A 12856-nucleotide genomic window follows, 5' to 3' on the forward strand; every position below is an offset into this window, starting at 1 on the left:
AAATAACTGATTGAGATATTTTACTATCATACTATACGGCTGTTATTTTACTTGATAAGCTCTTGTTTAGAAGTGTGACTCTTTGCTTCTCTTCCTCAGGTATCTGATCGGAGAAGAAGGATATTGTCTGACCTCTGTGCAGAGTGCACTGGTCTATCTGGAGACCCTTCCCATCCCCCCATCACCGCCTGCTATCTGAGGGGCCAATCCGCTGCTTTTATGTTCTAAGGCGTCCTGAGGACAGGCCAAACCTTCTATTGCACCTTATCTATGTAAATATTGCCAACTGCAAACACTGGTCAATCTTCTCCCCACCAATGTGAAACTGAACACTACAGGGGGTGTAGAACTGAGCAACTGAGCCTGCAGTCCTCCCAACCACCTTCATTTTGGAAATTTTTTTTTTTTTTTAAAGAACTTTTTCCCGCGTTCCCAGAGGGTCACATTGCATTGATGAGGAGCAGCCGGTTCTGGACTTGCTATAGAATGAGGGACATTGGAGGCAAATAGTTCCAGTACTTTAGGAACTCGGTGTGCTGGTTACAACATGGCGGGTAATGGAGGACTTCTGGAAGATATGGAGGAGGGGGGGGTCATATTTATAGGGATGGGCTTAGGCGTGTTCAGATCATAGTCCCAACCCACCTGAGCAATCCCGCCAGGAAGCCCTCATTGCACACAGCCAATCACAGAGAGGCATTTCCCGGCCCGCAGCTGCGCATACACATGCTGCCTTTGATTCGGAGGTGTGCAGTGCCGGCTTCCTGGCGGGGGGGGGGGGGGGCCGGATCCGAACACGCCTGAGCCCATCCCTGTCATCCCATCAGGGGTGCTGCTGAATTATGTTACATGGGTGAAATAGTATTCCTTCTAGCTGTCCCTATTTTTAATGGCGGTCTCAGTATTCTGGCCTAAGTGAGACTTTGAAGAGGAAACAACATGACTTTGCACAGGTCTTAAAGTAGAGGTAAGCCCAATCGCAAACATCCTTAATGCGGAACTTTTACCTATAAGAATGTGAAAAAAAAATAATGTTCTTTAGCAAGGAAAATCCATTCCACACTCATAACCCCTTCCCGCCCGAGGGTTATACAGGGATAATGCTCGCAGCTGCAGGCATCACCCCGGTACTATTTTTTAGAGCCGGCGATCGGCTTTCCAGTGATAACAACCGATGTGGCTAAAAGCCGCTCGGCTGTTATACCGGAGGAGCGGGAAAGGACGCCCCCCTCCCCCTCCCGCCGCTCTTACTGGGGCTCCCGTTCCATCGATCCCTCCGTAAAAAGTACCTGTCAACACCTATTACTGTCACAAGGGATGTTTTTGTGACAGCAATAAAAGTGATCAAAAGCGCTTGCCCCGACTTGTTCATGCCCCGACTTGGGGTAGGCGGAACACTTTGGTGGGGGTGGGTCAGCCTGACACTTGACCTTTGACCTCTGAGGGACACGCCTGCTGACCTTTGGGGGAGGTCCCTATTCCAATCCCTGAGTCCTAAACTTGTTCTTCTAGGGGAAACCCTAACCCTAAACCCTAACCTAATAATATATATACTTATGTGTCAGATGTCTCCCCTCTGTCTATGAGATCTGAAAAACTGCAGATTTTGTGGGTGAGTCTGTTGTCCGGAGCCCGGTAGGTGGAGTCGTGATGTCAGTAGACTCCCCGCCCACCTCTACACTCCCCTTATCAACATGCATTTTCTCCTGTGTATTTCTTACACTGAACTTCTGCTATGATCACTAACATCCAGTCACAACCCAGAAAAGTCACCACATGACTTCAGCATGCCAAATCATGCTGAGGTGTGGAACAGCCAATCCTTGCAGAGCAGCAGAAGAAAGGATTGGGGGAGGGAATTAAAAAAGAATGCATGTCTCTTAGGCTAGTGCACGTGATATGTAAATCACCCGTCACTCACAGCAAGGGGGGGGGATTTGACAAAGTTTTTCTCTGTTTGTCAAGATTAATCTCACTGAGCAATAAAAGAGGATTGGGCTCAAATGATGGGAAATCTTATACTCTACATCATAACCTCAAAAAAAAAAAAAAAAAACGTTAATAATTCTGCAACCAAAATGAGTGTGTGCTGTACATTGCCTCCAGCATTGCTTCAGTTTCTTCTTGCTGGAGGCGGCCATTTTGCTGAAGCCCATAAAGCGGAACTAAACCCATCGATTTAACGATTTCAAAAAACAGTTACTGTCCTGGAATGCTGGGGTTGCTAACTGTCAAATCTGCTTGTGTCCTCAACCAAACTGTCAAACCATCAAATGTCCGGTGTCATAGATCAAACAGAAGCAGCTTCATTGGCTGTAAAGGATAGGAGGGTTTTAGGCTGTCAGCAGATCGGCCTTCCTCTACAAACTCGCCAGTGCCTAAAAATGGAGAGCAACTGAGCATGTGCATAGCAGGGCGAGACAGAGTATTGCTGGATTTTAAACAGACTTCGGCAAAATGGCCGCCTTCAGCAAGAAGAAGCAGAGCAATGCTGGAGGCAATTTACAGCACATACTAATTTTGGGAATAGGATTATTTATGTGGAATGGATGCTCCTTGCTAGAGAATGTTGTTTTTTTTTTTTTTTTTATCAAGTTATCGGTAAAGTTATAATGTTTTACTTTGCTATACCTGCAAAAAGCGCCGGCCTAAAGTCATCTTAGTTTTCTGACTAAAGTTCCACTTAACATGGTAAAGTTATTTTTAAAAGTGATTTTCAATATTTTTTTTTTTTCTTATAATGTGCTGTATTTCTGCTGATATAAAAATATGTGCAAAAAAAGTGAGGCCCTTGCTTGACATTTGAGGTGTGACCTGAAAAAACTGCAACCCCTAAATCCCCAACAATCATTCTATTGGCAGGCGGGTCACTGTGCATGGAACTGTTACATGGCGGAGGCCGCGGGCATACCTGTTGCTCAGTTTTATACCCCCTGACAGTATTACCCCCCCCCCCTGATATTCATGAACGATGCCTATTGATGTCTAAGAAGAGAAGTAGCGTTGAAGGCAATTTAAAGGAGAACTCCAGCAAAACATATTGCGTAGAAAGAATTAGACTACCTGTGTATGTTCTTGGATACATTTCTTCAATGCAAAAATAGTTACTTATGTAAAATTGGGTCTCAAAGCCTGTCCTGTTTATGGGGACCGCAGACAGCGGCTAGCAGCTCTTTGTGACTCCCCATATTTGCAAGAAACTTTTATTAGAACTGTGGCCTCCACTATGGGGACCTGATTGGTAACCATTACTGTAAGTGTTCTGGATCTCACCATCAGAGGAGGACACGTTCTCATAATTCAGTTTTTTGGGGGGGTATTTTTACGAGGTGTGTCTACAAAGTTTGGTGAATGGTATCGGAAAACAAACAAACCAGAAGGTACAGATTACCTTTTATTGGCCTTCATAATGGCCGCCATCCTTCACCACACACTTTTGCCAATGTTCATGAAGCTTCTGGAAACTGTCAGCAAAGGCCTCTTTAGGAATCGATCGCAGAACCGCTTTTACACGTTCTCGGATTGCCGCCACGTCCACAAAACGTGCGCCTTTCATGACGCTCTTCAGGTGGGGAAACAGAAGTCTGCAGGCGCCAGATCAGGGGGGTGCGGTGGATGATTGGGAACCGGTACGCTGCGCTGAGCCAAGAATTGGCGCACACGGATCGCACAGGCGCATTATCGTGCAGCAACGTCCACTGTCCAGTCCTGTGCATCTCTGCAAATGTGTAGTAGCGACCGCTACAAAACATCCTTGTAGAATGCGGCGTTCGCGGTTTGACCGGCTGGAACTAATTCCTTATGGATGATACCACTGTGCCAGACTTTTGCAGGTGACTTTTTTTAGGACGCGGGGAAGACGGTAAAAGCCATTCCATTAATTGCTGCTTGGATTCCAGATGGAACTGGAAGCACCGGGTCTCATCCCCTGTGCCGGTGGTTGGCAGGCCGGATGGATCCTGGACACACATGGTAATGAGATCTCCAGAGGTTGCCATCCATTTCGCTTTTCTGTTCGTCTGTCAGCTTGTGTGGCACAAACTGGGAACAGATCTTCCGCTTACCCAAATCTTTGTGGCTGAACGGTGTGCACCGTGTCCTTCCTGATGCCCTGGTAATGACTAAACGCACGTGAAGTGTGCGAAACGCGTCTACCCAGCATTCTGATGCCTATAATTTTTTGGTATGTCCAAATAAAGAGGATTTTGATCTACAGTGGTGTGCGGCCATTTCTTCTCATTTCATTGCCCTGTTCCTCCGCCATCAATCGTAGAGTCAGTCGTCGATCTCGTGTCAGCATTTGTCACACTCGCTCGATCATATCTGAGGTTTCTGCTTGTTGACGGCCGACGCGAACGCAGCTCATCCTCAGTCGTTTCCTTCTTGGCGCGAGAGTGCTCAAACCAGTCGTAAACACATTTTCAGCTTTTTATTTATTTTTATTTTTTTGGACCGACATTTCATGCGCCTCCGTCACCATTTTCCCCAATTTGTACCAGACCTTGATGTTCACTCGTTGCTCCATTGCACTGTGACCCAACCTCGCTCGGGTTACCCTGATGAACACGTGTACTCCACGCCAGGTGGTCTCTGAATAGCCATGTGCAGCGCGAGCACCTGGCCCATGTTGCTGTTGAGATATCGGCTGTTCACCGAACATTTTAGACACACCTCATATAAAAAAACTGCTTGGGTGAGTCTCAGCTGGTGTTCTCCTTTTCTATGACTACTTTAGCGATATACAGACTCATTGGAGATGAGGCTTAAAATGAAAAGGACAAGAGAGTGTTGCCTGTAGTAACCGTTTCAGTTAGGTGTCAGTTTCTAACTCAAATTCTGGAATCTGGGGTTACTTTGGAAAATTCCTCCACTTTTTTTTTTTCTAATGATTACTTAAACCTGTATGAGTCAATGTTTGTGGACACCTGACCATCACAACTATACGGATAAAGTATGTTGACACTCCAAATGATTGAGTTTAGGTGTTTCCAGTGAAGGGTACTGTCCATTCTACAGCATACAACGGGCAATTTAGGCAATTGTACCCTTCCTACCTTGTGGTAACAGTCTGGGGAAGACCCTTTTCTCTTCTAGCATGACTGTAGTGGAGGAACTCAAGTGTCCTGAACAGAGCCCTGACCTATGTGGTAACAGTTTTGGATGAAGACCCTTTTCTGCTCCAGCAAAAAGACATGGGTTGACAAGTCTGGTGTGAAGGAACTTGAGTGTCCTGTACTGAACCCTGACCTATGTGCCCGCCCCCCCCCTCCCCGGGTTCCATAGACATGGTTTGGGGCTGAGGAACTCAAGTGTCCTGAACGGAGACCTCAACCCTACTGAACACCTTTTGGGATGAGCTGGAATGCCAATGCCAATGTTGAGCCAGGTCTTTTTTCTGGTGCCCAACATGTGAGCCATTACTGTTAATATTCCATCATACAAGGACATTGAAGACAATTGTGCTCTTCCAACCTATGTGGTAACAGTCTGGGGAAGACCCTTTTCTCTTCTAGCATGACTGTGGTGGAGGAACTCCAAGTGTCCTGAACAGAGCCCTGACCTATGTGGTAACAGTTTTTTGGGTGAAGACCCTTTTCTGTTCCAGGAAAAAGACATGGGTTGACAAGTCTGGTGTGAAGGAACTTGAGTGCCCTGTACTGAACCCTGACCTCGTCCCTACTGATCACCTTTGGTATGAACTGGAACTCGGCGAGCCAGGTCTTATTTTTTTTTTTGATGCCCAATGTGAGGCAGGTCTTCTTATCCAACATCCGTACCTGAGAGGTACTGTTAATACTCCATCCTACAAAGACGTTGTAGACAATTGTGCTCTTCCAACCTTGTGGTAACCATTTGGGGAAGACTCTTTTCGGTTCCAGCATGACTATGCCCCCCCCCCCCCCCCCCCCCGTGTACAAAGACAGCTCCATAAAGACATGGGTTGGCCAGTTTGGTGTGGAGGAACGCATGTCCTGCACAGAGCCCTGACCTCAACCCTACTGAACACCTTTAGGATGAACTGGAACTCCGATTGTGAGCCAGGTCTTTTTTTCTGGTGCCCAAGGTGAGGCAGGTCTTCTTATCCAACATCAGTACCTGAGGGGGTTACTGTTAATACTCCATTATACAAGACATTGTAGACAATTGGGCTCTTCCAAGCTTTTGGGAACAGTTTAGTGAAGGCCCTTTTCTGTTCCACCATGATCGTCCCCTGTCTACAAGGCCAGCTCAGGTGGTTTGATCAGCTTGGTGTGGAGGAACTTGAGAGTCCTGTACAGAGCCCTGACCTCATCCCTACGGATCACCTTGAAGGCGGACAGTGAGCCAGGACTTCTGGTCCAACTTCAGTTCCTGATCTCACAAAAGGGCACAAATCCCCACAGACCCCCTCCAAAAGTCAGGTGTCCACAAACTTTGGGTTATATGGATTTTATTGTATGCACTGGGGCTGAAGACATTCTATTGTTACTGGTCAATGCTTTCTCGTACACTAAATTTGCAATGTAAATTAGCCTGTGGAAATGCTGGTGAAGTTATTAAAGGAAACCTGTCATTGGGACTACTTTTGTCTATCTCTCCTGAAAATGCTAGTTGCCTGGCTGTGATGGTGACCCTCTGACTTTTACATAAACAAGAATACTATGACTTTCTGATTCACATTTATTGAAGTGCAAATGTTCAGCGTAATGGCCAGACAGCTGGTATTTTCAGAAGGAAGTCAGCTATTGGCCTACTTATTTCTTTCATGACAGGTTGACTTTAAAGCATCGTTTTTATATAAAAGCCAATTGCTGGACCCTGACAAAGCTACATCAGGAGCCTCTAAGGGTGGCCATAGAAAGGCAAATGCCGGGCTTTTGCACCCCTGTGAACTACATAGGGTCACCCTGCACATGGAGGGAGAGCGGAGCTGTGGGAGGTGCCTAGCAGGTTCCACCCACTACAGGAGGGGGCGGAGACAAGACCAGTCACCCTGCACGAGGAGGGAGAGCAGAGCTGTGGGAGTTGCCTAGCAGGTTCCACCCACTACAGGAGGGGGCGGAGACTAGACCAGTCACCCTGCACAAGGAGGGAGAGCAGAGCTGTGGGAGGGGCCTAGCAGGTTTCACCCACTACAGGAGGGGGCAGAGACAAGACCAGTCACCCTGCACAAGGAGGGAGAGCAGAGCTGTGGGAGGGGCCTAGCAGGTTCCACCCACTACAGGAGGGGGCGGAGACTAGACCAGTCACCCTGCACAAGGAGGGAGAGCAGAGCTGTGGGAGGGGCCTAGCAGGTTTCACCCACTACAGGAGGGGGCAGAGACAAGACCAGTCACCCTGCACAAGGAGGGAGAGCAGAGCTGTGGGAGGGGCCTAGCAGGTTCCACCCACTACAGGAGGGGGCAGAGACAAGACCAGTCACTCTGCACAAGGAGGGAGAGCAGAGCTGTGGGAGGGGCCTAGCAGGTTGCACCCACTACAGGAGGGGGCGGAGACAAGACCAGACACCCTGCAAAAGGAGGGAGAGCGGCAGTGAGTGGTCTTGATCCCAAGGAGCTCTGGCACAGAAGTTGTTTGAGGGCGGGCCACTGCACAGATATGGAAGACCTTCACAAAGGACAATATAATTTAGCTGAGAACGCACATGACTTTCATTAGTTTTTTTGTTTTTTTTCTCAGCTTTTAATTCACACTTTCATAACTCTAGAGGTCTGGAAGTGGAATCCATCTACCAAAGTAGTGGATCCTGGTGATTGGCGCTGGTGTCCGTTGCTTTGGCTCTGCACCCCTGGGAACGAGATCTGGGATAAAGCTGCCTTGACTGTTAAAGTAGTAAACTGCTGGCAATTATTTTTTTGTTTACCTGCAAGGCAAAGTTATAATGTGCTAGTATGCATTGCATACTAGCACATTATGTGAAACTTTACCTTAGGATAAAGCCCTTCTGCTGACAGAGCTTACATCATCACCTGTCTTCCTCCTGGGTTCGCAGACTCCGGCTGTGTGAATGGCCAGAGCCACAATGACTGGCATGCATGCGTGCAGGAGCCACAATGACGTCACTCCTGCGCATGCATGCAGGAGCCACAATTTATGGCACAAGACTCTAAAGGAACGGCTCAGGTGGTCAGAGCGCATGCAATGTTATGTCACTGGCTGCATGTGCACTAAAATAGCTCCTAAACCGAACTTGTTTTGGAGATAATTACAGTACATATAGGTAAGCCTTATTATAGGATCACCTATAGGGGTACATTTTGGGCGTATACTCCCTACTTCAAAGGCTTGCCAACCCCAATGGGCAGATCTGTCATTGAAGTGAAGTGCGGTGACACATCTGTCCGTTTATTGCTTGGTACTTCCACCACCAGAAGATGCTCCGCCGTCTTCTCCCACTGATGTACGAATGAGGCACATAACTCATTGAAATCGGTGACTGGTGTACAATCTCCGTGTGTGATAAGCCCCTCCCCCACCAATCCGCATGTTGCCGGTCATTGCAGCCAATGCTGGATTCGGCTGCATCACGCTCTGTATGGCAGGGATAAAACAAAATTCTTGATTTCTAAAAGCTGACGAATCACTGTAAATGTAATATTCTGTCTTTTTCTTATTGTATGCAGCATGAATAAGCAGCCTGTGGCTCTCTAGTTATGGTGGAACTACAAGGCTCAGCATGCTGGTAAGATGTAGCTCCACGATGCTTGGGAGAGCGCAGACTACATTAGAGGAGAGACTAGGAAGGTTTATTATTTTTCTGATTGAGATTAAGTTATTTTCAATAAAGAATTTGATAAAAGCAGTCTTGGCGTGTCTTGTGTGCCGTTCGGGAGGACGATGGAAAACGCAGGAAGAGCGCCAACTATTCACAACATGGTGATTATTATTATATGGAACGCTGTCTATTGTGAAATCTTCGGTAACATCTTGAAACATTTAAAAACGTATTTATATTTTCTTCAACTCCCCAAAATTAGCGGCGTCTTCAATATTTTCTATTTTTGGAACAATTGCATTTTACAGGAAAGACTCGCACGAACGTCTGGCCAATGACAGCTGACTTCAGCACATGCCTCTTCAATGAAATGATGCACTGCTGAGGCCTGTGCCACCCGGGCTTCACATTGTAGAAGAACAGAAAGCTTTGCTGAAGCTTTTAAAAGCACCGTCCAGCTCCAGTTTGTAAATGCTGAACACGGATCCTAATGGGAGTGCTGACTGCCACTTTAACCACTTCCCACCCGGCCTATAGCAGAATAACGGCGGGGAAATGGTTCAGTTATCCTGACTGGGCACTATATGCCAGGCCGTGCAGCGCGGGCGAACGGTGGTGTGTCGCTCTGACACACCGCATCTTTGATCATAGTAAAGAGCCTGTGACGTAGGCTCTTTACCATGTGATCAGCTGTGACCAATCACAGCGTGAACAAGGAAGCGCCGGTAATCGGCTTTCCTCGGTTTGGGCGGACAGGGAGAGCCAATGTATGCTGATAATCAGCACATTGATTATCAGTGCAGCCCCCATCAGATGCCCACCACAATGCCAATCAGTGCCCTTCACAGATGCCTGTTAGTACCTCCTTATCAGTGCTGCCTATTAGTGCCATTTGTTTGTGCCGACCAGTGCTGCATATCAGTGTAGCCAATTGGTGTCCATCAGCGCCACCTACTACTGCCTATCAGTGCCCAGCAGTGCTGCATATCAGTGTAGTCTATTGGTGCCCATCAATTTGACATATCAGAGCCACCTCATCAGTGAAGGAGAAAACAACAGAAACTAAGAAAAAAACTTTTTTTTCAAGTTTGTTCAGCAAAAAAAAGCTCTATTTGTGGGAAGAAAATGCAAAAAATTCCATATGGGTATAATGTTCTATGACTTGTCATTCAAAATGCAACAGAGCTGAAAATTGGTTGGGGGGGGGGGGGGGTGGAGTGCCCAGGATTGAGGTGGTTAAACAAGCTACTAGCAGGCTTCAGAATTTCTGGAGGCTTGTTAACCACTTGCCACAAAATTCCGTGCCTGTACGTCATTTTGCTTCAAGTGGTTGTAGCGGGCGATGCTTGCAGCTGCAGACATCCCCCCCCCCCCCCCCAATACCGGTTTTTAGAGCAGACGGTCAGCTTTCTTGTGATAACGACCGATGTGGCTAAGCAGCTGCTTGATTGTTATTACAAGCAGTGGGAGGGGATGTCGCCTTTCCTGCTAAAATATTGCAACAATTGCCATTTTATTCTCTAGTGTCTCTGCTAAAAAAAAAAAAATTATTATATATTTATAACAAATATATATATATATATATATATATATAATATATAATGTGTGTGTGTGTGTGTTTTGGGGTCTAAGTCATTTTCGAGCAAAAAAAAATTACTGCTTTTAACCACTTGAGGACCGCCGTATTGCCATTGTACGTCAGCACAATGGCACAGGCAGGCACAATCACGTACATCTACGTGATTGCCTTCCAGCGGGTGGGGGGTCCGATCGGACCCCCTCCCGCTGTTTACGGCGGTCCGATTCGGTCCAGGAGCGCTCCGTGATGAGGGGATGGCCGTTGGTTTTCGGCCACCCCCTCTGGATCGCTCCTGGCCAATGAGAAGCTTCCTCCCCTGTGTATTGTTTACACAGGAAGGAGGAAGTGATGTCATTCTCCTCGGGGCGGTCTTTTTGACCGGACTACGAGGAGAAGAGTAAAAGTAAGTGTGCACCAACACTACACTGACATGTAGGTACACACAGGCACACAAACCCCCCCCGATCCCCCCCCCGATCGCCCCCCGATCCCCCCCCCCGCCCCCCCTCCCCCCCCAGTCACAGTGTCACTGATTGCATTGATCATTTCTTTACTGATCAATGCATTCAGTGTCAGTTGTGACAGTAAAAACTGTCAGGACAGTTAGTGTTAGGTCCAGGGTAGCCCCCTATCACCCCCCAATAAAGATTTAACCCCCTGATTGCCCCTAGAGTTAACCCTTTCACCCCCTTTTGCCAGTGTCACTAAGCGATCATTTTTCTGATCGCTGCATGTGTCGCTAGTGTCGCTAGGTAGCTAGTTATTTTTTTAGGTTCACCGCCAGGTTTTTATATCGCTAGGTACCCCGATATACTACCCAATAATGTTTTTAACCCCCTGATTGCCGCTAGTTAACCCTTTCACCCCCTTTTGCCAGTGTCACTAAGCGATCGTTTTTTCTGATCGCTGCATTAGTGTCGCTACAGTCGCTAGGTAGCTAGTTATTTTTTTAGGTTCACCGCCAGGTTTTTATAGCGCTAGGTACCCCGATATACTACCCAATAATGTTTTTAACCCCCTGATTGCCGCTAGTTAACCCTTTCACCCCCTTTTGCCAGTGTCACTAAGCGATCATTTTTCTGATCGCTGCATGTGTCGCTAGGTAGCTAGTTATTTTTTTAGGTTCACCGCCAGGTTTTTATATCGCTAGGTACCCCGATATACTACCCAATAATGGTTTTAACCCCCTGATTGCCGCTAGTTAACCCTTTCACCCCCTTTTGCCAGTGTCACTAAGCGATCGTTTTTCTGATCGCTGCATTAGTGTCGCTACAGTCGCTAGGTAGCTAGTTATTTTTTTAGGTTCACCGCCAGGTTTTTATAGCGCTAGGTACCCCGATATACTACCCAATAATGGTTTTAACCCCCTGATTGCTGCTAGTTAACCCTTTCACCCCCTTTCACCAGCGATCACAGTATAAGTGTCACTGGTGACGCTGGTTAGCCAGTTAGTTATTTAGGTTCCCCGTCAGGTTTTTATATAGCGCCAGGGACCCCCATATACTACCTAATAAAAATTTGAACCCCCTGATTGCCCCTAGTTAACCCTTTCACCACTGATCACCGTATAAGTGTTACGGGTGACTCTGGTTAGTTTGTTTTTTATAGCATTTTATATTCAAATCCGGAAGGCAGTGCTTGGTTTTCGGGGTCCCGTACGTGGCTAGGCTCCCAAAAAGTCCCCCACATGTGGTATCCCCGTACTCGGGAGAAGCAGCAGAATTTATTTTGGGGTGTAATTTGACTTCTGCCCATAGCATGTGTGAGCAATATATCATTTAGTGACAACTTTGTGCAAAAAAAAAAAAGTTTGTAATATTCCCGCAACTTTTGGCAAAATATAAAATATTCCATGGACTCAACATGCCTCTCAGTAAATAGCTTGGGGTGTCTACTTTCCAAAATGGGGTCATTTGGGGGGGTTTTGTGCTATTTTGGCATTTTATGGCCTTCGAAACTGTGATAGGTAGTGAGGAGTTAAATCAAAAATTTGCACCCTTAGAAATCCTGAAGGTGGTGATTGGTTTTCGGGGTGCCGTGCGCGACTAGACTCCCAAAAAGTCCCACACATGTGGTATCCCCGTACTCGGGAGAAGCAGCAGAATGTATTTTGGGGTGTCATTTCACATATGCCCATAGCATGTGTGAGCAATATATCATTTAGTGACAACTTTTTGTAAAAAAAATTTTTTATTTTTTTTTTTGTCATTATTCAATCCCTTAGGACAAAAAAAAAAATATTCAATGGGCTCAACATACCCATCAGCAATTTCCTTGGGGTGTCTACTTTCCAAAATGGGGTCATTTGGGGGGGATTTGTACTGCCCTGCCATTTTAGCACCTCAAGAAATGAGATCGGCAGTCATAAATTAAAAGCTGTGTAAATTCCAGAAAATGTACTCTAGTTTGTAGACGCTATAACTTTTGCGCAAACCAAAAAATATACGCTTATTGACATTTTTTTTACTAAAGACATGTGGCTGAATAAATTTTGCCCTCAATGTATGACTAAAATTTAGTTTATTCGATTTTTCTTATAACAAAAAGAAGAAAATATCTTTTTTTTTCAAAATTTTCGCTCT

General features: G+C 46.4%; 1 protein-coding gene across 1 annotated transcript in view; it reads left to right on the forward strand.

Moving 5' to 3' along the window:
• VPS9D1 (VPS9 domain containing 1) overlaps positions 1-8782 on the forward strand; it is a 50928-nt gene extending 42146 nt beyond the window's left edge. Inside the window, 1 exon segment of the mRNA XM_077450915.1 lies at positions 100-8782. Within this exon segment, the coding sequence (XP_077307041.1) occupies positions 100-199 (100 nt within the window). The 3' untranslated portion in view covers positions 200-8782.
• Positions 8783-12856: the final 4074 nt, after the last annotated feature.

This window comes from Lithobates pipiens, unplaced genomic scaffold, assembly GCF_037356315.1.
Source record: "Lithobates pipiens isolate NorthernLeopardFrog02 unplaced genomic scaffold, aLitPip1_a1.2 Scaffold_10, whole genome shotgun sequence".
NCBI lineage: Eukaryota > Metazoa > Chordata > Amphibia > Anura > Ranidae > Lithobates > Lithobates pipiens.